At 39.8% G+C, this 27,992-nt stretch overlaps 1 protein-coding gene across 9 annotated transcripts in view; it reads left to right on the plus strand.

The window, feature by feature from the left end:
- The window catches only part of PPFIBP1 (PPFIA binding protein 1), a 95,340-nt gene that overhangs the window by 59,346 nt on the left and 8,002 nt on the right, over positions 1-27,992 (plus strand). For 2 of the 9 annotated variants that reach the window (XM_047740370.1, XM_047740373.1), the window contains exons 8-23: positions 1,679-1,793; positions 3,638-3,670; positions 4,996-5,057; positions 8,207-8,291; positions 12,229-12,383; positions 14,761-14,876; positions 15,822-15,878; positions 17,182-17,242; positions 17,600-17,629; positions 19,495-19,666; positions 20,149-20,181; positions 22,329-22,479; positions 22,767-22,895; positions 24,397-24,547; positions 25,449-25,560; positions 25,708-25,796. In XM_047740370.1, the coding sequence (XP_047596326.1) occupies positions 1,679-1,793; positions 3,638-3,670; positions 4,996-5,057; positions 8,207-8,291; positions 12,229-12,383; positions 14,761-14,876; positions 15,822-15,878; positions 17,182-17,242; positions 17,600-17,629; positions 19,495-19,666; positions 20,149-20,181; positions 22,329-22,479; positions 22,767-22,895; positions 24,397-24,547; positions 25,449-25,560; positions 25,708-25,796 (1,551 nt within the window). Of the gene's footprint in view, positions 1-242; positions 336-1,678; positions 1,794-3,637; positions 3,671-4,995; positions 5,058-8,206; positions 8,292-12,228; positions 12,384-14,760; positions 14,877-15,821; positions 15,879-17,181; positions 17,243-17,599; positions 17,630-19,494; positions 19,667-20,148; positions 20,182-22,328; positions 22,480-22,766; positions 22,896-24,396; positions 24,548-25,448; positions 25,561-25,707; positions 25,797-27,992 lie in introns of all 9 variants that reach the window. The other 7 variants (XM_047740366.1, XM_047740365.1, XM_047740369.1 and 4 more) reach the window with 7 other exon arrangements.

A 27,992-nucleotide genomic window follows, 5' to 3' on the forward strand; every position in this document is an offset into this window, starting at 1 on the left:
AGATGATAAAGAAGGTATCTTACAAGTGAATGAAATTTCCCCCCAAGCTGGAGACTTTCTTGAATTTGAACACCACTATTCTGAATTTTTAAAAATTGGGGCTTTAACTAATCTAGTGAAACATAACCTGTTATTTCTGTTAGTTAACCTAACCTCCTTTATAAACCGATACTATTTTCTTGGATATTTAGGCTTGTCTTTTTCTATCTGTGGTTTCTTTCACACCTCTGTCTCTCTACCAGTCTTTAATGGCCAAACTTTCTAGCATGAAAATCAAGGTGGGTCAGATGCAGTATGAAAAGCAGCGGATGGAACAAAAATGGGAGTCACTGAAGGTGTAGTAGACTTTGGGTAATGGGGTCCTGGGCCTGTTTGCTTTCTGGCTTGCGCTGTTTTGCCTTGATAGTGTTTTTAGTAGCATGTGCATTCATCGTGTGTGTGTTATCTGTTTTTTTAAAAATACATTTAAAAAAGCTGATGGAAGGGACAGTGAGATCCCTGATGTTGTTTTCAGAAACATATGAAATAATTAATGAAAAATAATTAATGGGCAAAATAAAAATATTCATTTAGAAATTTGATCTCACCCTCTTAGAGTACCTGAGATCCAAGCTTGGTAAAATAGTTGTAAAAATGCACCTGGAAAAAGATATCCATTTTGCATCAGACTGCTTCTTCCTTTGGGACTTTCTTACAGGTTAACTATATCGTGACTGTGAGTTGAAATTACTGCTGTAAAGAAGCTTTTTGCCAGTGCTACTGAAAATTCCTTGTACTTGGGATCCGTGCCTATCATAAGTAAAAAGTATAGGGCCAGCTTTCTTGCTTCTTTGGAGATCTTCTCATAGTACTAAACACAATACCTACATTAAGAGACTGAAAATAAAATGTTTTTATCAGTTATAAAAATACACTTATTACCACTGCATAGCTTTATTTTCTGTGCTAAAATACAGCCAGCAAAATTTCAGTTTGCTAAAGCTAATTCTTCACCAAAATTAAACTGAAAATTTAACATTAGTAAATAGAATATTGGACTTGGAATCTTTAATAGCTACATAGTAAAAAAGAAGGGGGGGGATTTAAAATCTGTTAAATCTTTTTTCCATTGTTTTGGGAGACTCTTTCCTTTTATTTTGGTGATGAAGATGAATTAGTCCCATGATTTGGCTAACATTGTTCATCACTTGCTACCTTACCCATCAATTAAGCTCTGGCTTGTTCATGTTCAGGGAACATGAATGCCATCTTGAAATACTAAATAAATCTCAGTCAAGTCTTGATGTATATTTTCCAATTTGCATTTTATTTTGCTTTTATGACACTCGGGGTCTAATTTGATTATCATCCTTGATTAACTGGGGGAGATTTTTTTTGTTGTTTAACATAAGCTTTAAAACTTAGGGCTACTCAGGTCCTAATTACACTTTAAAGCATTTTGTTTTAATTTGGTCACACAGAAACTTGAAACACTTATACCAGAATTATTAGACATTGACCTTCATTAATTGTCTTGCTTCCTGCTTCCACTGTCTGGTTTCTGAAGTCTGCATCTAGATTCCTATCGTTTTTTTGTTTCATTCCCAAAAACTCATTATTGACTTAAGAGTTAACATGCTCCCTGAATATTCTCCTTTAGTCATAATCCACTGTTGTAAAATGAGCTTATCATTTGTAGGACGAACTGGCATCTTTAAAAGAACAGCTGGAAGAGAAGGAATCTGAAGTAAAAAGGCTACAGGAAAAATTGGTGTGCAAGATGAAAGGAGAAGGGGTGGAAATTCTCGATCGAGGTGGGTACATACATTTGACAATTGTTCTCTTACTTTGTTAGAAACCTCCCTGTGCAGCCCTCCCTTACTCCCCACGCCTGCAAAAGAACCCTGTGTCAGTGGTGAGTCCTTTCAGGGAAAGGAGAAGGGTAGCGGAAACCAGCTGAGGCCAGGACAGCAGGGCCTCCTCCGAAACTCTTCCCTGTGCCTGGGGATCTAGTAGCTTCCTCTTCAGCAGCTGGAGGAGGGCAACTCTGTACTTCATGCGGTGTTTATTTTAGATTACTAAGTTGTAAATTCTGCCGAGACAGTTCTTGTTCAGGTGGCAGTACAAGGAAGTGACAGAAAGCATTAAAAGGGAACATTATCATGTCCCAGGATTATCTCCCTCTGAACTGAACTTGAAACAGCACAAACTAAGAGATTTAGAAACCATTCCTACCCTTTTGAGAGAAGAGAGGAAAGGACTTTGCATCTTTGGAAGATCAATGAAAATTTCTTATCATGGATTGAGCCCTCGACCTGCTAGAAAGCAAAAATAATCCTCTTTTTTGAAAACGTGTGTGAATTTATCAAAAATTTTTCTCATAACTGAGGAAGTTTGTCTTGAATATTGTATGGACTGTCATTTTTAATACACGTTATATGTGATAGAAAATAACTTGAATGAAATGTGTTTTTTATGTTATATTTGGAAATATAAATGCACAGAACACCTGACAACACTGGGTTTGATTTAACCTTTCTTTGCTATTATAAATCACTGTGGCATGCAAGCTACCAAATCAACTTCTGACTCTTGAAACTAAAAATTCCATTGAGTGTAGCTTTAGTACATTTTTATGTGAGCATTAGTAACCTCACTGTCTGAATAATGAAGGGCTTCAGTTAGGTTACCTATAATGTCTTTCTTGGTTCTGGAATACCCTGGCTTTATATCCCTGTAGTTGCAGTTCCCTATGGATCAGAAAGCTCAACTCATCAACCATTGAAGGATTTTTCCCCCCTTGTATATTTTGGCATATAATAGAATTCTGGCATTGTCTTTTTTTGTTTTTTAAGGAAGCTCTCCACTCAACATGGGGTTGGAACTCATCACCCCGAGATCAAAAATTACATACTATACTGACCGAACCAGCCAGGCATCCCTAGAATTATGTAGTCTTTAAAGGACGTTCACAGATAGGTCATGCCTTTAGGGTTTTAAGAATAAAATGGAATCATGTTGTGGGCTAGAGGACGTGTTGGAGTAGTGGTGCCCAAAGACGGACACTGATCTATGAACTGCTTATCGCCGACGTACAGCCCGATGAATACAAGGGTCGGGAGCAATGTTTAGAAACTTCATAGCAATCTGATGTTGGCATAAGATCTCACTGCGTGATCAGTGGATTCATCTCATTGAACGGGAGATAGACTATGTCAGAGTCATGGAATTTGAGTGGTGAGGTCCATGTGTCATAAGCCAAGTGCTGGGCACATTCAGGAAAGCCATGTGCTGACCTGTAATGGAAATGTTACAACCAAACATCACTAATGGTGTTTTCACCCCGTAGAGTATAAGGACTGCTTGTATTCCACAGACCTAACTTTAATATACCAGGAAATCAGGGTTCACAGAGAAGAAGTGACAGAGGTAGGATCTCAAATCTAGGTCTTTGGATGAATTATATTTTCTTTCTAACCTTACACAGAGCATCATGCATTGCAGTACCATTCCTAAAGCCACAAAATAGTGTTTAATATTCAGTTTTTATAGGGTTAGTTTCTTTATCTTAGGCAAAAGACTAAATAATAGTACTTTTAAAATATTTATTGTTGTAATGTATATACTAACTTCCAATTCGATGGGTTTTCCTGCACAGATGAAAATTTTAAAAAGAAGCTCAAAGACAAAAGTAAGGTTTTTGGTGTATTCCCATCAGCCTTTACATTCACCAAAAGTACTACTTGGACTGTTCTTTGCATGTGTTTTAAAAACATTTCTCTCACCAAAGATGTGAAGTTGCTTCATCGATAAGCTCTCCATTTCTTCAGAGTGCACAAAATAGAGGGTAAATAAACAGTAAAAACAAGGAGTAAAAGGTCATTTTGCTGATTTTTTTTTTTTTTTTCCCTGACTCAACCCTTTTGCTCCACAGGGTACAGCAGAACACCCAGAGTAGCAGAGGTGAGGAAGAATTTTCTTTGTAGTTCAGGAGACAGAGTGTCAGAGGAGAAAATTACTTTTCAATGTTTTGTAGCCCACTTCTTCCCTGAGATCTACATTAGGAACTAAACATACCCTGTTGGTGTTAGGCAAGAGATTGTACCCAGGCTGATTAACAGAACCCAGATTATCTAATGCATCATCGAGATAAATCATTAATTAATAGGCTCTTTCCTCCAGATGTTGAATTCTTATGTCCAGAGAATTGGGCATCCAAAAAAAAAAAAAAATTTCTACAGAATATACCTTCATATTGAAAATGTTGCATCAGCGATGAATGATGCATTTTAAAACTTACCTTAAGTAGTAGTTTGTGTTTTTTTCTCAGAAGCAGGTAACCTTAGCTTAGTTTTTTTTCTGCTTGAATTTTTTAAATTTGTGATTTTGTTTTAGGTTGACATTTCATCTTAAAATATTGGTTCTTTTATTATTAAAGTAATGTGCTTTTGTATTTGACTGTCAAATTTTAAGGAAAATCACATTTACCTTTTAAAATAGTGTCGGAAATGATGTTTATAGATGAAGCAAAGTACTTATCCTTCTGTATGGAACCTACAACCAACTTCATAGCATGACTGCTATAGATGCCACATTCCATCAGGCTCTTGCCATTCATGTCTCCATCTTGGTTAAAACTGAGTATCCTGTCCTCTGTTTATGTCATCATGTACACCGTCCATCGCTTTCACCCACTGCTTTCTAGGTTTCCTTTTTTTTTTTAATTGAAAAACTGTGTTTTCGTGGTTGTAGCACTGAAATTTCACCTTCCGTGTTCTCGTGAGGATTTTGTTGTTGCTTCGAGAGAGGGTAGTTAGCTCTCACCCTTATTGTTTGCTTTCTGGAGTGATGACTATTCAGGCTACATGGAAGGTGTTCATTTTTCAGATTTTCCCCAAAAGAGGTTATAGACGGTAAACATTTCATTAAAACATTTCAGTCTGAAGAGTCAGCCCCTTGTTATTGTCACACACGTTAACAAAACTGACTTCTGACATGTTCTTGTGATATTTTCAGATATTGAAGTGCAAAAAATGAAAAAGGCTGTGGAATCTTTGATGGCAGCAAATGAAGAAAAGGTATCTAGATGAAATTAAAGTATTTATATGGGTGTGTACCATTTTGATCATTCCATGTGTTTTCTTGAGATATGTCAGGTTGGAAGAACCCTACACACTACTGACATTGAGGGACAACCGTTCTCCCTTTCTACCCTCATGTGCCTGCTGTCGGTGATGGCAGTTGTCATTGTGACTGTGTGGGTAGAGCGGTGACTGGCAGCACTGGGTCCACTGAGATCTCTCTCCCCCACCTCCCTGTGAATCTGGAAAAATGTTCAAGCCCTCAGATCATTTCTTTATATTCAGGTGGGAAATGAGAGAAAGGATACAGTCCACAGTGCATCCTTTCTGGGCTAGCATGAACTCTAAAAGGGGTGGCCCATGACCGCTGTTAGCTTCCTGATGAGGTTAATTTTCTTCATATCATTTTCTTCACACTCCTGGATTCTTTCACATGAGGGATTGTCTCTGTTCTCCTGAGAGGTGAGATACGAGAACAGAGGCATCAGCACCATGAAATAAAAAATGGCCCTAGGCTGTCTTTTAGCTTTGTTGGCCAAATTCCAGGGACTCCAGAGTCTTCTTTCCTATTGCTTCCCTGATTTCATTCTGCTTAGAGCAGGGAAACAGTGTCCTCTAAAGCAAGGTGTTTCTTCATTTCTTCATGGCCTACCTGATCAGCCATATATCCAGCGGACAGCAACAGTCGGGCTCAGCTCCCATCATCAGAACTACTCTTACCTCATGTTACTCAATGAATAGAACAAGGAGGCATTTTCTCAAGAAAAGAGTCATTTCAAGGAAGTAAAAAAAACAAGCAACTGCCAAAGAATTTTGCCTTGATCTTTTTGTCTCATCTTGTTTCTTTCTCTAATTCTTGTGTTCTCTGTTTTACTCTATATTTTTGCCTTTCATTCTCTTTATTTGCTCTTTATTAGGAAATAAACTCATTGCCCTCCCCACCCACCTATATATAGGTTTCTTTTTGCTAGTCTTTCCCACTATGGAATAAAAAGGAAAGAAAGTCATTAGCAAGGGGCCCATGTAGTTTTAACTTTTTTTTTTTTTTTTTAAGATTTTATTTATTTGAGAGAAAAACAGTGAACAGGGAGCTTGATATGGGGCTTGATCCCAGGACTCTGGGATCACTACCTGAGCCAAAGGTAGATGCATAACTGACTGAGTCCCCTAGGTGCCCCCATAGCTTTTACTTTTAAAAAAGTAATCACAAATTCATTTAGTCTTAATTTCTCTCTCTCAAAAAGCATCAATAACAAACAAATCTCCCAGTGTTGACTGAGGGCTTACTAGCATTCAAACTGCTTTAGGAGTACCAACGCTGACATAAGTTTTTAGTAGTTCCAGAAGGCTTCAAAGAGGTCGCATTTGAGCAAAATCTGAGGAAAGGCAACAGTTGTTCATCAGGAAAATGAAAGCTTCTAAGGAGAGTATTTACAAACCAAACATGTCTCAAAAGCCCAGGCTTGGAACAGCCCAGTGCATGTTGGGAAAGTTCAGAATGAGATAAGGGAGAGGGGTATATGAAGCTGACATTTACACAGGTTGACAGGATTTTTTAAAAAAATTTTTTGGATTTGAGGGCTCCTGGGTGGCTCAGTTGGTTAATGACCTGCCTTCGGTCAGGTCATGATCACAGGGTCCTGGGATTGAGCCCCACATCAGGCTCCCTGTGGGAGCCTGCTCCCTCTCCCTCTGCCCCTTCCTCCTGCTTGTTCTCTCTCACTCTCACCCTCTTTTTGTCTCGAATAAGTAAAATCTTTGAAGTTTTTTTTTTTTTTTTTTTTTTTTTTTTTTGGATTTTCTAGTTTCTAGTTTGAGTAATGAGGTGAATGATAGTGCCCTCAAAGAGTTAAGGGAATCTAAGCTCAAGTACCAGGGGCAAATAATGAGCTTAATTTTAGAGACATTCACTTTGATGTGCTCATGGGACTTTTAAAAGGAGATTTCTCATAGAAAGTTGGAAAATGAATCTAAATTTGGGGGTTAATGTATAATTATAGATTGGGTAGGGAATGAACCCAATCAATTTTTGGAAAAGTACAGAATTGTAGATTTTCGGGGACTAAGCTGTAGTTGATATGTAAGTTAGCTTTTGCTCCATGACAAATCACATTTATTATTTCTCATACTTCTGATGGTTGGTTAGGGGGTTCTCCTGGTCTGGGCTGGCTTTGTTGATCTCTGCAGTTAGCTGGTGGGTGGGATGGGGCTGGATGGTCTAGGCTGGTGTGACTCACATGTCTAGTGATTAACACCCTTGCATAGGCTGGGCCCATCTTGGATATCTCTTTTCCAAATGATCTCTCGTCTTCCATTAGACTAGTCTGTGCTAATTCACATAGTGAAGGTTCCCTGGAGCAGAGAGAGAGGGCAAACCCTAACCACATTTGTTGATATCTCTTTGGCCAAAGCAAGTCACATGGCCAGGCCCAAAACCAGTGAGGGAAGAGCTAGGGAACCCATTTTTTTAGAATCCACCAGAGTGGGGGTAAAGGACAAAATCTTAAAGCACTAACATTTTATAGACTGGGCTGGGTAGATAGTGGGGATAGTGGAAGTAGAATATCTATCTGGTCGAGGAATTAAGAAATCAAAATAGAAGAAAGAGTGGAAAGAAAAGTGAAGGAGAAAGAAGGAGGAAAGAATGGGGTCAGTCAAGTATCAGAGGTCAAATTAGAAAAAGGATGAAAAGTTCTCTTATTTTTAGTAAATATGAAGTCTCTGATGACTAATTGGTACAACTTTGGCTGAGTGTTTTGAGAAGAGAAAGGCCAGATTGTAATTGATGACCTCAGGTAAAGACGACAAGTGTAGATCTTTCTTTCAAGACATGCCCATAAGTTGGAGAGGAGAATAATTAAAGTTGATTTTTTTTCTTGTTTTGTTTTTGTTTTGTATCTTATTACCTTGTTTTGTTTTTGTTTTTTAAAGATGGCAGCTGAAGGATAGGATCTCTAAATTTAGAGGTACTTTTTCTCTATCTCTGATGTACGTAGGAAAACTATTTTAGATATTACCAGTTTTACTAAAGTTTAGAAATATTCCTTGAATAATGTAAATAATTCATGTCTCCCTATTCTTTGTGTTGCAATTGCTTTTACTGTTTAAAGTCATAGTTTAAAGATGACAATTTATTTTATTAATAGGATCGGAAAATAGAAGATCTTCGACAGTGCCTGAACAGGTACAAGAAAATGCAAGATACAGTGATACTGACCCAAGGTAAAAAAGGTAGTGTAGCTCTATAGATTTTTCTACTTTACTTGATTTTAAGTGGCTATGAACTTTAACATTTGGTTTCATTTTTCTGGAATATCCATTATTGCAAAATAGTTCATTTGTTCATTCATTCAACAGTATCATTAGGAAACAATATCACACACTTTCTTGGTCAGTAGGCCAAAGAGAATACTGTGGACTGGTTGGTCAAGGAGAACCTCTGTGTGGAGTTCATCAGATAGCATTCTAGACAGAACAGTGTGTTCTAGAGCCTGTGGGGAGGGGCATCTGGGTGGCTCAGTGGGTTAAGCGTCTGCCTTCAGCACAGGTCATGATCCCAGGGTCCTAGGATCGAGTTCTGCATTGGGCTCCCTGATCAGCAAACAGTCTGCTTCTCCCTCTACCCTTCCCTCCTGCTTATGCTTTCTATCTCTCTCTCTCTCAAAAATAAATAAGTAAAATCTTTTTTTTTTTTTTTAAGAGCCTATGGGGGAAATGGGCTTGGTGTATTTAAGAAGTAAAAAGACCATTGTGACTGACTGGAAGGTAGTGATCAGGTAGAGAATGAGAGGAGATGAGCCGAGCGGATAGAAGTTAGCGTTGGCCAGGTCAGGCAATGTGAGGCATTCAGCTCTGTGAGCCCAGAGGGATCCACTGAAGGGTTTTTACAAGTCTGGGGCATCTTCGTAACAAATGGTCCATACTGGGAGGAGGGAGCAGTATCGGAAGGAAGGGACGCCAGTCAAGAGGCTCTCGCAGGATTCCAAATGGAATGTTAATAATGGTACTGATTAGAAACATATTTTGGTGTTCGAACTAACACAGTGGTGTGATGAATTAGATGAGAGTGAAGAAGAGGAAAGAATCAAGAAAGATTGACATTTTTGACTAAAGCGACCAGGTGGGTGATTTTACCAAGGTAGCGAAGCCTGGTGAGGGCGCACTGAAATGATTAAGGGGGATTGTGTTCAGCTTTGAATGTGTTAAGTTAAAACATAAAATAAAATAAAACCAAAACCGTAAGACATCTAAGTAAAAATAGTCACGCTTTGATGGGGATTAAGGAGTGCACTTGTTGGGATGAGCACAGGGTGATGTTTGGAAGTGCTGAATTACTATATTGTATGCCTGAAAGTAGTATTACACTGTATGTTAATTAGAACTAAAAGCTTAATAAAATAGTTATGCCTTTTGATGTGGTATTATTTTATCTGTGCATGGTCTAGTTGGCCATCCTCAAATGTGGAAAATCTCTGGGGGTCATTTAAAACAAAACTGTTAAGAACTTTGAAAGTTTTCTTGTTCATTAGCAATGTAAGGTGGGCTATTTGCTTTAAAAGTAAACATGAGTAATAAATTTTTTCAGAGATACTTGTGAAATACTCAGATTTTGGAATTTCAATTTCGAGGAGTTCAAAAAGAAAGAAAATCCTACTTCAGACGAGGATTTCTGAGGGGGAAAAATGGATCTTCATCTTATTTTTCACAGGACTTAGTGTATGTTAAAATTTTGTAAATACCCAAATGAGCAAGCAAATGAACCTCTGTCAGTGTTCTTACAGCGATTCTCATCACTCGCCTTTTCTCTGCCTTCAAGAGAGTGTCTCTTTTTAGACAATATTGCAAATTAACAAGTGATTGATTTTTACGTAGTCATAACATTTAAAACAGTATTTGATTTTATAGAATCTCAATACTGTAGTTTTTATATTTAAAAATCAAGGGAAAACATTAATTTCTATAATTATGAAACAAAATCAAGAAAAGGGGTAAATATTCTTCATAATTGCACTGACGTGATCATTTTTGTCAGTTTCATGTTTTGTTTTTTTGTTTTTGTTTTGTTTAATCTGGTTTTGTTTTAAAATAGACTCCATGACCAGCATGGAGCCCAACATAGGGCTTAAACTCACGACCTGGAGATCAAGACGTGAGCGGAGATTGAGTCTGACGTTTGGGGCGCCTGGGTGGCTCAGTTTGTTAAGTGTCCAACTCTTGGTTTCAGCTCAGCTCATGATTTTATGGGTCGTGATATCAGGCCTTACCTCGGCTCTGCACTCAGCTGGAGGCTACTTGAAGATTCTTTCCCTCTGTCCCTCCCCTGGCCTGTGTGTTCATGTGCATGCTCTCTCTCTCTCTCTCTCTCAAATAAATAAATAAAGCTTAAAAAAAAAAAAAAAAGAGACACTTAACCAACTGAGATACCCAGGCGCCCCTCGTGTATTTTTTTTTTTCATCTTTTTTAATGCATATAAAATGTGTAGCAAGGGCGCCTGGGTGGCTCAGTGGGTTGAGCCACTGCCTTCGGCTCAGGTCATGATCTCGGGGTCCTGGGATCGAGTCCCGCATTGGGCTCTCTGCTCCGCAGGGAGCCTGCTTCTTCCTCTCTCTCTGCCTACTTGTGATCTCTGTCTGTCAAATAAATAAATAAAATTTAAAAAAAAAATGTGTAGCAAAAAGAGGTTGTTTTTCGTTTTCTTTTCCAAAGTTAGTTGTATTATTTTACATTGCCAACAGCAATGTATCAGAGTTATAATTGGTGAACACACTTGCCAACACTTGGTGTGGTATTTGAAACTTAACAATCCTGTACATTTGATATGATTTTGATTTAATTGGTTTAATGTTTAAGTATTCTCATCACAGTCCCTCAGATGAAAACTATTGGACATCTTATCATGTACTTACTGACATTTGTATATTAAAAAGAGGTAGTTTTTAACCACCATTGAAAATTATGTCCTGTTCTTGGGGCGCCTGGGTGGCTCAGTGGGTTAAGCCGCTGCCTTCGGCTCAGGTCATGATCTCGGGGTCCTGGGATCGAGTCCCGTGTCGGGCTCTCTGCTCAGCAGGGAGACTGCTTCCCTCTCTCTCTCTCTCTCTCTCTGCCTGCCTCTCTATTTGTGATTTCTCTCTGTCAAATAAATAAACTCTTTAAAAAAAAAAAAGAAAAGAAAATTATGTCCTGTTCTAATGAAGAGTTTATAAACAGTGATTTCTAACTAGTATTTGTATTTACTTAGTCCTTAGAGAATGCCAATAATACCTACATTTTAATGAAATTAGAATAAATGCCTAATAAAAATCTAAGAAGGTAAGTCTAGTTAACAGCTTTAAATGAGTTTATGATTTGCCATTTTGTACTATTCAGAGAATAGTGTTTTAAGCATCATTTTTTGGTTTTAAAAAAGAATATCTGACACAGTTGTTCAGCACCTAATCCTTTTCATCGCTGGCGATGGAGGTGTAGTTCTCAAAGTTGGCTGCTTTGCTGGGTGTGTAGTTGCATTTGTCCGTAAGGCTATTCTTTCTTCTTTAAAATAAATGGCACAGAAGGATCATCTTAAGGAATCAGAAGATTGCCTATTTTTTTTTTCTTTATATGTGTGTGGTTTTTGTTTTGTTTTGTTTTAAGAACACAGAAATGATGTGGTGAGTGCTGTGAAATGTGTAAACCTGGCGATTCACAGACCTGTACCTCTGGGGATAAAAATACATTATTTGTTTATAAAAAAAATTAAAAAATTAAAAAAATAAGAACACAGAAATGATGAATGATGAATATTGATTTTCTCATGGTGACTGTGTTACTGTTCAGAATTAGTTTGTTGTACCACTGATATTCTCCCGCTTGGTTGTTTCTGAACTGAAATTTGCAAAGCCCCAAATTCTGAAACAAAATTAGGGAAGGTTGTTGGACTAAATTAACTTCTGATTTCAAGGCTGTGAGTCCGTGGTAGTAGCTATTGTAGTAGCTATTAATACCACCCTCGGGCTTCAGGTGCTCATAGTTTAACATGTCTCCTAGAGGCCCTCTTGTTATTTTTCTAAGGATTTCAGAGGAAACTCGCTTTTGATTTTTGAGGATGAGAAAAATTTTTATATTCAGTTGGTATTCCTCCAAAAATGAAATGTAAATGAAAAGCTGCTATTCTCCTCCTTTTCCTAGACCAAGATGGCGACTTTGACGGTCTGCTCACTTCTGGTTCCATCTCCACTTTGCTGGATGCACAGGGTTTTAGTGACCTGGAGAAAAGTCTATCATCTACACCAGTCATGGGCTCTCCCAGTCGTGACCCATTTAACACAAGTGTTCCAGAAGAGGTATTTACAGACTCTCAACATTATCTTTGTAGTGAAGAGACTGTGTCATTGAAGGTTAAAATGCTGTTGACAGCATGAAAGATATGGGATCTTTTCTCAGTGTGGCTACTGACAGAGTCTTAGCAATTTTCATGTCAAAACTCAGTCTCGTAGGACTTTATTTGAAAGATTAGTTTTCCCCCCCTCTTTAATAAATAAATACCTTGGGCAATGTCAAAATTGCTTAAATAATTCAGGAAGAACATGGGAGAAAGATGCCATCCTAAATAGATTACAATCTACACAATAATAATCTTTATTAGTAAAGAACAAATAGGGAATAAATGAAGAGGGATAAAGTGAGATTATATAAAGAGGTTGGTTTTAGTCACTTTCAGTGGTGCCTCTGAAAAATTCTGGACTAAAATCTTCCCTGACTTCTTTAGACTTGGAAAAAAGCAGCTGGACAGGAATACTTAGTCTCTTTTTTTTTTTTTTTTTTTTTTTTTTTTTTAATTTTTTTTTTTTGGAATACTTAGTCTTGAACTCATTTACTTTTCTTTCACATCAGACTGGTGCCAAAATCTGTTTCCATTATCTATTGCAAACCACCCCAAAAATTTGTGGCTTGAATGACAGCACTTGTTTTGCTAACAAATGTGTGATGTGGGTAAAGCTCCGCAGGAACATTTCTTCTTCACTCCATTGGGCAATAGTTGGAATGGCGTGAAGGCTGGAGGCTTGAGTCATCTGAAGGCTACGCATTTGTATATCTCATGGTTGGTGCTACTGTTGGCCAGGACCTCAGCTGAGGCACTAGCTGGAAATACCTGTGACTGCCTGGCTTTCTCCTAGCATAGCGTTTAGATCCTAAGGATGAGCATCCCGATAAGAGGACTGGGCATATTTATATCATCTTTTATGCTATGACTCAGAAATCCTGTGGCATCTCTTCTCCTGTAGTCACAGGCCCACACACATTCACAGAGAGGAAACAAAGACCCTACCTCTTGATGGACAGGTAATAATATCACATTTGAGAAGAACACATGGGATGGCATATACCCCTACAACCATATTCGACTAGTACAACTGCCCTCCACTCTCTGGTTACAATCATTTATATCCCTCCCTCATGCAAAATGTCCTCATCCCCTCGTCAAAGACCTCTTGGTCTTATTCCAGTCAGGCTTCCGCATCCCAAGACCTTGTCATCCAGACCTGGTCAAGATGTAGGTGCAGCTGCTCAGGTTTGGCTTCTTGAGTAGCGCTCCATTCCATTTAAAGAACCAGGAAATTCAAGGTCAAGCCATTTGTCCCCTACACACCTGACATACGGTGGTGGAATGGGCATAGTAACTACTAGGCATTCCCATTCAAGAAGAGGGAACGTGGACATGGAAGACCATGTATCATTAGTCGGTAGCAGTTCCCAAATCCAGCCAGGCTCGTGTGGCCAGTTCCTTGACAGGGCCCAGACCTTTGGGCTCTTGGTTGTTCCTTGGGAGTCATCTTTCCATTTCCAGGAGAAAGAACCTGTAATTGCAGATGAGTTGTTTTCTGCAAAAGTATCTATACGGGTCCAGGGCCTTCTGCCTTCTACTATCTCTGTCCCTCTTGGTCTAATTTGGTATAATATTTTATTCATTTGGGATTTCTTATATATCAGTTTATAATCCACTCCATCAGGTAAAGGATATCCACAGTTATCTTCACCATAAGACTTTCTCTATCTTAAGTTTTCTGTATGGCTGCCATGGAATATCCCTCTATTTTTAGAGTTGTCGAACTTTTTGAAGGTTTCAATGAGACAGCGGTACCTTAAGTCTTCCTGAGGTCTTAACCTAGGCACACCTGTGGCTTCCTGACAGCACCTCCCTCTTTGCCATAGAACTTTTAATTTTAGTGCAGTGTACTGTCTAGAGAAACTGGGAATGGGAAAAATTGTTTTTGTTGTTGTTGTTTTTGTTTTTTTTGTTTTTTTTTTTAAGATTTTTATTTATTTATCTGAGAGAGATCACAAGTAGGCAGAGAGGCAGGCAGAGAGAGAGGGAAGCAGGCTCCTCGCAGAGCAGAGAGCCCGACGTGGGGCTCGATCCCAGGACCCCGAGATCATGACCCAAGCCGAAGGCAGAGGCCTTAACCCACTGAGCCACCCAGGCGCCCCTGTTGTTTTTGTTTTTTAACTAAACAGCCTTGGCTACCTTTTCCAATTCCCCTTTTGGTCGTCTTTCCTTTAACATTTTACTGTTTGCAGTGAGAAAAAAAACCAAGTGGCATCTTTTCTTATATGATAATATAATATAATATAATATAATATAATCTTATAATCATATGATAATTGACTCTCTGCTTGACTTATTTCGTGGATTTTTGACTTTCTCTAATTACATTACAGTTCCACACCAGCATCTTGCAAGTTTCAATCCCTTCATTACTGCCAACATCTAAGGGCTTGGAAACGTCTGAAAGAGCAAAATTGCCTCCTCAACCAGAGACTTCATTCGAAGAAAGGTATGTCATTTATGACCCAACATTGCTATATAAATGTTCAGCAGAGTAGATCAAGCAAACACAAGAGTGCATTGCAATTTATTTACAGACACAGGTTTTACTGTGAGAGGCAAGAAACTGTAAGGCATGTGCCAGGGAACCAGTGTAAATCAATCACTACAGTCAGTTCTGGATTATTGAAATAAAGGGTGTGAAGCAAGAAGTCCTAGGACAAGAGTCCAGGGACGTGTGGTGTTCAGGTTAGAGAGAGATTTTAGGGGACTCGTTTTATGTCCTAAGTCATGGGGGTTCACCAGTGGGTATGGTCATGTGGCCCAGGCTGTTCGGAAGAAGGATTTGGGACAGGGATACAGTAGTTTCTCCATTAACAAGTAGAATTTTGAGGGAGCATGTTCTCAATTACTTAACCTATAATGAGACCAAATAAAAGAAAATATAATAGAATATTTTAGGGGCACCTGGGTGGCTCAGTGGGTTAAGCCTCTGCCTTTGGCTCAGGTCATGATCCCAGGGTCCTGGGATCGAGCCCTACATCAGACTCTCTGCTCGGCCGGGAGGCTGCTTCCTCCTCTCTCTCTGCCTGCTTCTCTGCCTACTTGTGATCTCTCTGTCAGATAAATAAATAAAATATTTTTTAACAAAAGAAAATATAGTAGAATATTTTAAAAGAGAGGGGCAGCTGGGAGTCCTCAGTAAGTTCAGCAGCTGACTCTTGATCTCAGCTGAGGTCTTGATCTCAGGGTTGTGGGTTCAAGCCCCATGCTGGGCATGGAGCCTGTGTTTAAAAAACAAAAAACAAAAAGCAAGACTATTTTAAAAGAGAAATAGCTTCCCTAGCACAATTTTTTGTTTTTTTGACAGTTCTGCTTACTTAGAATATATATGGTCTTTTACTTGTGAAGCACACAGATTCCTTTTTTTTTTTCCTTTTCTTTCTTCTTTTAGTGATGGAAAAATAATCCTTGGTGCTTCTGTTGAAACCCAGCCGTGCGATAGTCTTTCGTAAGTCACGTTCTTGAATGTGGAAAATGTCATTGATACCTGGGAGAGAGGAAGCTTCTGACACACTCACAGTGACCACTGTGAGAAGCAGATGACTGAGGCCTGAATACATTAATGCAGGTGTGGTGGTTGGATGTCGGGGGAAGGGGAGGTTGTGAGTTAACAAAGAGATACTTGCTCATTGACCATTATCCGTTATCTCGTGCCAAGTGTTTGCACGGCTTTAGCCTTCCTTCATCAGTTTTCATGTGAAGTGCAGTGCTTTGAATTTCAGGTTTGCACTGGCTTGCATTTTGACCCTAGCAGAAAAGAGTCACAGAGAATGATGTAATGGCTGGAAAGGCTACAGTAGTTTTTTGCATTCTCCATGTAGTAAACTGGTCCATCATCTATGTTTATCCAAGTTCAAGTCTGAATTAGGAAAATCTATTTCCAGAGCAGTATTCAAAGATGAGATCTTCTCTTTTCTCACCATTATCTTTTACTTTATTTGGTACTGGACATGTCTAGTAACTTATGTACACATGAGTACATGAGAATTGCCTTTTAAAAGTTTGTGTATATATGTTATTCTGCTTCTTAGAGCTTTTTCTCTCTCTAAACTGGTTACCTATTCCTGCCTTCCATTTTTGAAAAGACCAGCCCTGTACACTTGAATGCTAGTTATGTGAAAGGGAAAAAAATCTCTGGATGTTTACAGTGTCACTTCGCCTTTGCAAGGATAGCAAACAAATTATTATGGGCAGCCAGAGGGATTTTTCTTGTATGCCTCAATCAGAACTGTAAAATGAACTACTTGGCCAGATTCAGAAAATAGATTCCTTTGTGAATTGAAAAGTAACACTTCTGTCCTTTATTTTAATTACAAAGATTATATGTAAATAGTATGTGAGTATTTTAGAAGTTCCCTGGTATATTAACTAAAATTTAAATAAAAATAAAAAATAAAAAAGTTCCTGGTCTATATGTATACATAAAAGGATACACCACTGGTCCATGGAAAAATGCTGGTTTATTTTCAAGTGTTGACATCACAAGGACAGTCTAAGTGTTTTTCCAGCTATTCTGACATGTGTGGGACATTTAGAGTTATTGGCAGGACAGTTAACCACCTCTGCTTTTAAAAGAACTCAATGTTATAATTTAGTAAAGCACATAAGTGACTGCCTGAATCCGGGTTTTCTTTTATGACCAGGATTCAACCCACACACAGTTTTAGTTTCTTTCCAAGATATTCTCCTAAGAAACAGTGGCACCAGAGCCACTTATTATTAATCCTAATTACTATTATTGTTATTTTTAGAACTTCAAGTCTGCAAAAGTCCAGCAGCCTGGGCAATCTGAAGAAAGAGTCATCAGATGGGGTTGGTTCTGTGTTGTTTCTCTGTCTGTTACCCTGAGACGCAAATATTTAGGGATCCTCACATTTTCCCATTTTGCAAATAAAACTCTCAAGAAGAGCTTGAGGTTTCTCTAATGCAGATTTATTAGATACCACAATTAATGGTAAATGTTAAGAAGGATGAATATGAACGTTTGAAACTAGTGTATACAATCAAAACTGAAGACTTTAATTAGCCATTTTTGGAAATAAATGGAACTGAGATTGTGTAGCTTAGAAGTAGATGTAAGTTTATTTTAATTTCTAGAATTGTATGTAACAGATTGTGAATATATGAAGCCATTCCTGTAACAATCTAAAATATTGTTGTTTTGAACAGGAAAAGGAGTCTGTTCAGAAGCCTCCAGAGGTAATTTTTATGGCCAGATTACAATGGAAAAATGTTTGTGATGTCTGATACATGTGATTGCTTAAATGTCTCCAAAAAACCCAAACTCAGAACCTCCAAACCATGTTATATGAAAGAAGCCAGACACGAAAGATCAGATAGTACACGATTCCATTTATGTGAAGTATGCAGAATAGGTAAATCCATAGAGACAGAACACAGCTTGGCGGTTGCCAGAGATGAAGAGGGAGGAGTGGAGAGAAACTGCTTCCTGGATGAGGGATTTTATTTAGAATGATGGAAATGTTTGGGAGCTAGGTGGAGGTGGCAGTTGCATAACACCGTGAGTTTACTAAATGTCCCCGAATTGTTCAATTTAAGATAGTTACTTTTTACGTTTCACCTCAATAAACTGTTGGGGGGGACAAAAACCAGACAGACAAAACCCCAGACTCTCAGGCTATTGATGTTCTTAATGATCATATTTGGGCTTCCTATGACCTCATAAAAAGTCCTTAGGTCACCCGTCTGAGAACAGCTGTTTATTTAATATAACCACTGTGTATACAGCAAACATTTTGGTGTTCTGTTTTTTTGTCTTTTTTTTTTTTTCTTTTTTAAAGACCTCATCAACAAGGGCTCTGGTTCTTCTTTCCTCTAATTTTCAATCATTAACTCTGTAAAGGCTACATTCTGGTAGACAGGCCACTCCCAGATGTACTCCCTTGACTGTTGGCTCTGAATGCCTTGAGTTGTAATGTAGGTGTCCCTGATCAGGCACAGACTGTGCACACAGCTGTAATTACAGGCATCCTTTGTCCTTTTTTGTCTTGCCAATTCAGTAAATGATTAAATGATTTTGACATCTGTGGTGAGACATAGGTAATAGTTGCACTAAACTGTGGCATCTATAAACTTGTAGTTACGATGAGCAATAAATTTGGAGGATAAAATAACCACCTTCAAAGCTTGTGTCCCCTCTCCCCTTTCTCCACCTCTGCAAAAACAGAAACAGAGGGCAGGAGATGTTAGAGGAATGAGAGCATGCAAATCAAAGCATCTTTGGATCCTACTAAAATAATATGATAGATCACGTTACTGTAACTGCTAATTCAAATAACGAGAAAGCTAAAAAATCAACAGTACTTAGATGTATAACTTACAGTTAAGGTTCGTGATAAAGACCTTGACATGTTAGAGACAGCCAAAGAGTCTTCTGAATTGATGAAGAAAAATTTAATTATAACAAGTTTAGTTTTGGTGTTAAGTGTATCTGAGCATGTCATAGTGTTTGAAAATTGGTGATCCGTGTCAGGTAACTGGCAGGCAAGATAATGAATATGTCTCAGAACACCCTTTCAAAAACAAAATGTTTAACGGTCACTGGTTGTGTCCTCATTTGACTAGTAATTCCTTGAGAAGAATATTTAAAATAACTGGAGTAGAATCACTTTCTGCTGCTGGTATAGAAGCTTGGGGATAACGCCTACTTTGCACGGTGATTATATTACGCTGGGCTTCTGAAGCAGTTACGGTACAAAGACTGCGAACAGCATTGTAGCCCAGTCCATGTCATTGGGGGGAATGAGGCAAATAAAATTAAAATAAAGCTTGAGAATTTCTATATCCTAAATATTTTATATCCGAAGCATGCAGGTTATAGGTCAGTGACGAACATATTTTTGTTGCTGCTCTTGCTTCCTAAGTAGCTTTCAGAACTGACTTTCTAAATTGTAATATGGTGCTTGGTGTTCATAATCAACTTGTCAGTTCCGTGATTCTTTTAAATAAAATCACATGTGTAACAGATCAGGCGTTGTGCCTGGCATGTACTCCTAATTGTGCACAGCCATGCCGTGTTCCATTTATTATTACTTGTCTTTTAGGATAAGGCTCCGGTAGAAAGCAGCCCGTTCAGGAGCCTCCCTCCGAAAGCTCCGGGGCATGACGCATCTGTGGACGACAACCCCTTTGGGACTCGGAAAGCCAGATCGTCCTTTGGGCGTGGCTTTTTTAAAATAAAAAGTAACAAGAGGACAGCAAGTGCACCAAACTTGGGTGCGTATGGCCAGCGTGCCTTTGCTTTAATTCACTCAGAACGAGGACAAGGTCAATCTCCTCCCTTCCCCGGTTCATCGATCTGTGCGTTTCTCTTTCCCAGAAATGAAGGTGAATGAGCTGGGGGAAAAGTTTGCAAGAAACTGCCCCCATGGGTTTAATTTGGTGGTAAAGAAAGCTCTATGCAGGCTGTCACCCTGCTCTCCTTGTTGGAGCATAAATGTAGAGGAAAGACCAAAACCCTTGACATTCTCTGACTTCATTGTAAACAGCTTCTCATCTGTTTCAAAAGTGGACCAATTAACCCCATATTGTTCCTGCTAATGGAGTCTGCGATGTTGGAAGCACAGCGCGGTGCTTGCCTTTCCTCCCCCTGTGTGTATTTTGTGAGTAGGACTTTGAGCTGTGTTTCATTTTGTCATTCTCCTGTGTTCTCTCCATTGGGCTGCGTGTGATTGTGTGCGTTGTTGGGATATCTGAAGATCGTAAACGAAGTGCCAGTGCACCCACCCTAGGTATCGTACCCCTGCATGCCAGCCTTCGCCAGTGCTGTCCTCCAGGCTGAGCTAATCCTTGCTCTTGGCATCTGCGATCTCTAGGAGCAAGATGGCAATGATCAGAAAATGTTGTCCTCGACTCCAGAGAGTTCCTTCCGCCTGCTGCTAAAGTGGACTCTCTGGAGAGCCTTTGCTTCCCAACCTACGTGCTGTTTTAACCCCTGCTAATGACACCTTGCAAGGAGCTCTGGGAGGACCCAGAAGCGCACGGCACCCTCAGAATCCAGGGCAGGACTCTCCTGCCTCGTACCTTCCAGCTTTCTCACCCTTCCAGTGCATCCTGTCTCACACTAACTCCCAGGTCCTGGCAGTCCCTTCTCCATTTCTCCATTATCCCCAGAGAGCAAAGTTTTCAGCCAAATCGAGAAGTCTGTAGAAGACATTGCAAATGATTGCTTTAGACTGAGTTTTCTTAAGGGAACTTTCTTCTGACATTCATTGCTTTGAAGATGGAGGTGGTGTTTAGTGACACAGGAGGAAGCTTTCTGGGATATCCAAGGAGCCTCCCCCAAAGTGATTTTAGGAGAGGGGAAACTCTGTTCTCCTTTTTAAAAGTGTGGGGCACAGGAGGGAGGAAACATCCTCAAAACAAAACATGAAAACAGGATGCTTTTAGAATGAGGGTGAGTTAGGCAACATTTTCTGGTACACCCATACCCATGATGACTTTGGGGTTTGGATGGAAAGGTTCCTTTGGATTTTCCCTGAGATACCCATACACCAACTCATGTGGGTCAGCACAGGTGACTTCTCTCCCTTTGCGGTCTTACATTTCTAGAAGACACATGGGATAAATAAAATCCAGACAACATTTTCAAATGTTTTTGCATCTTTCTTAGAAGAAATACATTGTTAATGCTAAGAGCCCAGTGCTGCTTATTATAACCTATAATCACAGCTGTGCTTCGTAGAAAAGTCAACCTCTGCGACTTTTATATCTTGCTGAAACACCATTTCTGTGATTTTTGTACAACTTTTTCTTTCCCGAAAAAGTGTGGTCTCACACTGAGGAAACAGTACCGCTTGTGTTTGTTAGTGGGGGATCATGCCTTAAGGGACAGGTAAAAGAATTAAGAAATAGAGAATGCTGGGAGATCTGGGCGCAGCAAATTTGGATGTTACTCTTCAAGGCAGAATCAACAGACACTGATTTTTATATCAAAAGAAAAATTTGTGCATATCCAGTACATTCTTTTCTCAGTAGGACATAGCAAATTATAAATAGGAATAACTCTCTTGAAAAAAAACTGCCAGCGCTTGGTGACTAGGATCTGATGTAAATGCCAAAGGAGAGGAGGGAGTGAAAAGAAAATGCCAAAGAGTGTGAACGGGAGTAACAGGAAGAATATTAATTAGTATCAAGGGAATATTAAATAAGAAAATCTAAGAGAATTCTTCTGAGAATTGGATGGATTTGTTGAGTCTAAGATGTTCCTGGCACAGCAAATTGGGAATATCCATAAACATTCAGATCCTGAGTCTGGGGGGAGAGATTAGGACCAGAGATTGTGATACTGGCTGCTTATGAATGAGGGAAGCCGTCATTTAGTGCCAGGCACGGAGTGGGTGAACTTGTTCAGAGATCCTGCTGGCAGGAGCCTAGAACAGAATCTCGGAGTGGAAGAAGAAGAGAAAACAGGTCCTATAGCAGAGAAGAAACGATCAGATGACAGATCTGGGAGATTGTCCTAACAAGATGAAGGAGATGATGATTTTGAAGAATGTGGGAAGAATGTCAACAGTACCAAGTGCTACGGAAAAATCGAGATTAATTTCATTATGTACTCAGATCACTTAAAGAAAGAATGTGGCAATCCTATCCCACCTTTGAACTTCAAAGAGGTAGTAATTTGTGAGTTAATGAATTTAGGCATATCATACATGATATTATACACATCGTTCACTGATACACAGCAGACTGTAGAGCAGGACATACATTTGTGTTCCATCTGTAATATTTGTAGGGTGCTCTTTGTAAATGACTGCTTTACAGACCAACAGAAGAAGAATTTGTTAACAGTTGCTAAAGTCAAGAAGGGTAGCATCTAGTCATGTTCATTCCATACTTTAAAACTCACCAAGTATGTATTCTGTTCTTGGAATAGCTGAAACAGAGAAGGAGACAGCTGAGCACCTAGATCTGGCTGGTGTATCTTCCCAGCCGAAAGATTCGCAGGGAGGCAGTCCCTTCCAGATATCTCCACCATCGCCGGATTCCAAAAAGAAATCCAGAGGTATCATGAAACTCTTTGGAAAGTAAGTAACACAGCAGACAAATGGAGGGGGCTTTGTGTTGTGTGTTGCTCAAATGTAGGAATAAATGGAAGATTGCCTAGAAACAAGTATGCAGTTGTAAGGCTTTGCTGTTCCTTTTATGGAAGGAAGATTGTGATCTGGGATTCGCTAACTCACTGGGTCTCAGTTAAAGTGTAAATCCAGACGTCTCTTCTGACCATTCATAAACAATGTTTCTTATTAATTTTAAAGTCCTAAGGTCTCCTTAGGTCTCTACAAGGCAATGTGATGTTGTTTCTTCTGTTCAGACTTAGGAGAAGTCAGTCAACTACATTCAACCCAGACGACATGTCTGAGCCTGAATTTAAAAGAGGAGGGACAAGGGCAACTGCAGGGCCACGACTGGGTTGGTCTCGAGATTTGGGACAATCTAACAGGTGAGAAAAACTGAACGAATGGACTTTGACATCTCTACCCACATGTCCAGGCTGTGAGCACTTGCAGTGTTAGGATTGTCCCTGGGCTGAGCAGTAGAATCCGTTGCTTACCCTTTTGCCTGGCAGAAGGGTCCGTCATCTTTAGAGCAGTGCAGGTTGGCAGTGTTTGGTGAAAATCATTGCAGAAGATGAGGGCTGCGTGAGCCAGGGGAGGAATCGAAGCTTAAAGTGTCAGCAACATCTATGCAAGAATGATTCTTTGACTTCAGTCTGACTGAGAAAATAGTTACTCCCAAGTACTCTAAAGCATAGCTCTAGAGAGATGGGCTAACATAGCGGTTAAGAGTAGGTTCTAGAGACAGACTGCTTGGATCTGATTGCTGGCTTTGCTGCTTCCTGTAATCTGGGTGAACTTTGAGCAACTACATCCATGCTCTGCGCCGCCATTTCCCATGGTATGAATTAGTCTAATCGTGAAGATTAAATGAGTTAATATGTGTTGAGTATCTGGTAAATAGTAACTGTTCGATGAACGTTATTGACTAATGGATTCTGTGAAAGCACCTACATAAATTCATAAGACACAAATTCTAACAGAATTCCTGAATTTATCAGGACTGTGTAATGCTTTATCTGTTAAGACTCTAGGAACTTTTCCTACATCCTTGCCACAATTGAGGGCTGTTTTGAAATTACTGTACTGACCTACTCAGCATGAGAAGGGTGGCAAACATCTAGCACAAATCATTGACACTAAATCTTTGGAACATGGTCCCTCCTACCCTCACAGAAGACTGAGCACAGGTTTCAACAAGGAGGAAACCCTGGCTTTCTCCAAACACATGAAGGTCTCATTTGCCGTGTGTTTTCTTTATACACAGTAGAGGATCTCCTTGTGCTGTTTTAAAAAAAAAATTTTTTTAAAAAAAGTCTTGTTTATCTACATTTTTTTCCCCCAAAAAGGAACATGATTTCCTTTTCTACTCTGACATGACTTACATGTCAGAGTAGAAAATTTGACACAGAAATTGCTGTGATTACGTTTCCCTGTACTCCGTGATGGCGTGTTGGCTCTCCTCACTGATAACCATTTGGAGAGAAACCATACTTCTGCTACAGTTAGTTCAAGTTAGACTTGATTTCTCTCCATCTAACCTAGTGTTTTCTGTTTGGAGATTCAGTCTTCAAACCATGTTGATTGAAACTAGTACAGTGACTTGACTTGTTGGTTCAACTTGCTTTTCTTCCATATGATATCTTAGTTGCTCAATCATATTGAATCTTCTGTGGTTTCATTTGAAATGAAAGCTGTGGTCCTTTTGAAGTAATTTTCAATGCCAGTACCACCTCCCCCAAACATGGACTGAAAAGTAAGCTTTTCGCGGTCAAATAGGGCATTACTAGGGAATTTCTACATTAATTCAGTATACGTTGGTCAACCTCCAGAAGCCACAGGGCTGGCTTGGAATTGTTCTTCACACAGTTGTTCATTTTCTTATAGCGACTTGGATATGCCATTTGCCAAATGGACCAAGGAGCAGGTTTGCAATTGGCTTGTGGAACAGGGCTTGGGGTCCTACCTGAATTCGGGCAAGCACTGGATTGCATCTGGCCAAACACTTCTGCAGGCTTCTCAGCAAGATCTGGAGAAGGTGACTGCTTCTCTGTTTTGTTTAGACAATGGCTACTGAGAAAGAGAATAAAATGTAGAATTGTTTTATACTCCAGAAAGGGGAGTGGGGGGAGCTAATCAGTACTCTTGAAAAACTTTGTGTTTTCTGCTTCACACTTTTTTTTTTTTTTTTAATTTAATCGCATGGATTTAACAAGAAGGACCTGATCTTAATGATTCCTTATGAAACATGTAAGCCACTGGGCATTTTTTTTTAAGATTTTATTTATTTATTTATTTGACAGACAGAGATCACAAGTAGGCAGAGAGGCAGGCAGAGAGAGAGGAGGAAGCAGGCTCCCTGATGAGCAGAGAGCCCGATTCGGGGCTTGATCCCAGAACCCTGGGATCATGACCTGAGCCGAAGGCAGAGGCTTTAACCCACTGAGCCACCCAGGCGCGCCCCCCACTGGGCATTTTTAATGAGAAATAATTGTATAGACATAATAATAAACCTTAAGCTCGTATTTCTCAGAATCTTTGTGAGGCTTTAGCATTGGCCCAACTTCTCAGTGTAAAGTATGCAATTCAGCTTTACTTTGCAAAAAGGAAAAGGAAAGAGCCCTACATCTTACATCAAATTGTTTAACATATTTCCTAATTGTTTAACCTTTTGTACAGAAAGAGTAGAATTCCAGTCTTGCCGAGGAAGGAGCCTACTTAGGGAATGGAGCATCCCACTAAACTAGTTGCTGTGGTCTTGGCTTTTTAGGGGCCTTTTGTTCAGCAACATTTCACCAACCCGACTTGGTATGCTGACTGAACGGGATTGTCGGGTCTTTAACACTGGCTTCGTTTGGGGAGAACTGGCATCTTTTGCCAGTGGCATCTAGCCCATAGTGACAGGATGGTAAAACCAGTGTTTCTGCTTATTATTTCAGGAACTTGGGATTAAGCATTCACTTCATCGAAAGAAGCTCCAGCTGGCACTGCAAGCCCTGGGGTCTGAAGAAGAAACCAACCATGGAAAGCTGGATTTCAACTGGGTCACTAGTAAGAGGTTTTAAATTCACTCATTCATGAATGAGTAAATGAATGAATGACTGAATGAATGAATAAATGAATGAAGCTGCTTTTTCTTTTGAATCACAAGTACAGGTGTTGCATGGCTTACTAACAACACTGATTTCTCTCCTGTAGGGTGGTTGGATGACATTGGTCTCCCCCAGTACAAGACCCAGTTTGACGAAGGTCGGGTAGATGGTCGAATGCTCCATTACATGACTGTTGTAAGTGATTGGCTCCTGGGAGTTGGGGAAGGGGAGTGTCAAATTGCTTTTCTCTGGAAAGACACAGTGAGCAAAATACATTGTTTTCACAATGATTCCACTAGAGTTTCAGGGTGTTGCCTTAACTTAAGAAGAGCCAGAAGAGTTTCTGTTAAGTTGAAGTCAGAGGATTTGATGATTGCAGTACCGTTGGGAAATTTAAAACTTTGATTTAAGCTGTGTGAAGGCTAATCTAAAGTCAGCTCTCCAGGAAGATGGTTTTATGTATATTCAACAATGTAGACACTGAAGTGCACACTTTGAAGGGGTAAATTTTCGCATAATTTCATATGCGAGTTATATGTCATAAAGATGCTTTGTTTTATTTTAGATTTTATTCATTTATTTGAGAGAGAGAGTGAGATAGAGCACGAGCAGGGAGAGGGTCAGAGAGAGGAGGAGACTCTCACTAAGAAGGGAGCCTGATGTGAGATGGTCCCGGGACTCTGGGATCTTGACCTGAGCCGAAGGCGGCCACTTAACTCACTGAGCCACCAAGGTGCCCCTCTCCTAAAGATGTTTAAAAAATAGAGTGTAGAGTGTCGAAGCCCTGGGAATTTCTGAGTTACACATTCCTATATGCAGTGACTGCTCAGAAGAGACCACCCTTTTGACCTGACATCTAGAGACTCGTCTCCTCTCCTCCCTTCCGCTTTGGAGAATGTTACCCAAAACTTGCCTCCTTTCTCTCTTTAGCCCCGTTCCACTAGGGGAGGAATCGCAGAGGCAAGAAGTAGGGTGAGGTGGACTCTCTCTGATTCCTGCATTACTGTTCTGTATTTTTATCCTTCCATCTAAGAGGTAGAAGGACTTTACAACAGTGAGAGAGATGGTTTCCAGGAGAACTTGTTCTAGATTCCACAGTCCTGTTAGTGCACTGCTGCTTTACATTCTTTTCTTTAAAAGGCCTTTTGTGAGCTACGCTCTGGAACCAACTCCCAGAAGTATCTTCTTTAAGTTTGTTGAAAATTCGGGGCACCTGGGTGGCTCAGTGGGTTAAAGCCTCTGCCTTTAGCCCAGGCCATGATCTCTGGGTCCTGGGATGAGCCCTGCATCAGGCTTTCTGCTTGGCAGGGAGCCTGCTTCCTCCTCTTTCTCTCTGCCTGCCTCCTCCTCTCTCTCTCTGGCTGCCTACTTGTGATCTCTGTCTGTCAAATAAATAAATAAAATCTTTAAAAAAATTTGTCGAAAATTTCAAACAGCTAATTTTTCAATGTCAAATAATTGTGGGGTTCCTTTCATGGGATTCGTTTTCTTCTCTGTCATTGAACCAAAGTCCGTACCTTGGTGGGCACATGGCATAAACCTGCTTGTAATAACACTAGTGTGTGGCACATTGCATGTATACTATGTGCCAGACATTCCTTCAAGCTCCGTACTCCTATGAATACTCCAGTTTCAGCAAGCCTTGAGGTGACATTCTTGTTATCCCCCAGTGTTTAGATGAGGGAATGAGAAACTTGAGAAACGGGGTAGCTCAACCAAGTTTCCACAGCCAGAAAGTAGTCGAAAGTCACAGGGTATTTGAACCTAAGATGTTTCCAGATTCCTCCTCTTAATAGCTCAGCCTGGAACAAATTCAGTAAATACTTGCCTGCCTATCTAGGTAGGTATGCTTCTGCAGGAACGTGAGCAGATTCAGGCTTAAAACCACAAGAAATGTGCATATAAATTTTGTGACTATAGGGCGCCTGGGTGGCTCAGTGGGTTAAGCCACTGCCTTCGGCTCAGGTCATGATCTCAGGGTCCTGAGATCGAGTCCCACATCGGGCTCTCTGATCAGCAGGGAGCCTGCTTCCCTCTCTCTCTCTCTGCCTGCCTCTCTGTCTACTTGTGATCTCTCTCTGTCAAATAAATAAATAAAATCTTTAAAAAAAAAAAATTTTGTGACTATAAAAGAGTAAATCATCTTAGAAAATTTGACCCCAGAAGTTCTGAGTCACAAAAATACCTATTTGAACACAGTATCTTGGGCTGGATCCTGGAATAGAGAAAGGACCTAGTGGGAAAACTGGTGAAATCTGAGTAAAGTCTGTAGTTTTAATTACCATTTTTTATGTTAATTCCTCAGTTTTGATGACTATATCATGGTTATAGAAGGTGTTAACCATTAGGGGAAGCTGAGTGAAGGATATATGGAACTATTATCTCTCTTTG

Source organism: Lutra lutra, chromosome 8, assembly GCF_902655055.1.
Source record: "Lutra lutra chromosome 8, mLutLut1.2, whole genome shotgun sequence".
Taxonomy (NCBI): Eukaryota; Metazoa; Chordata; class Mammalia; order Carnivora; family Mustelidae; genus Lutra; species Lutra lutra.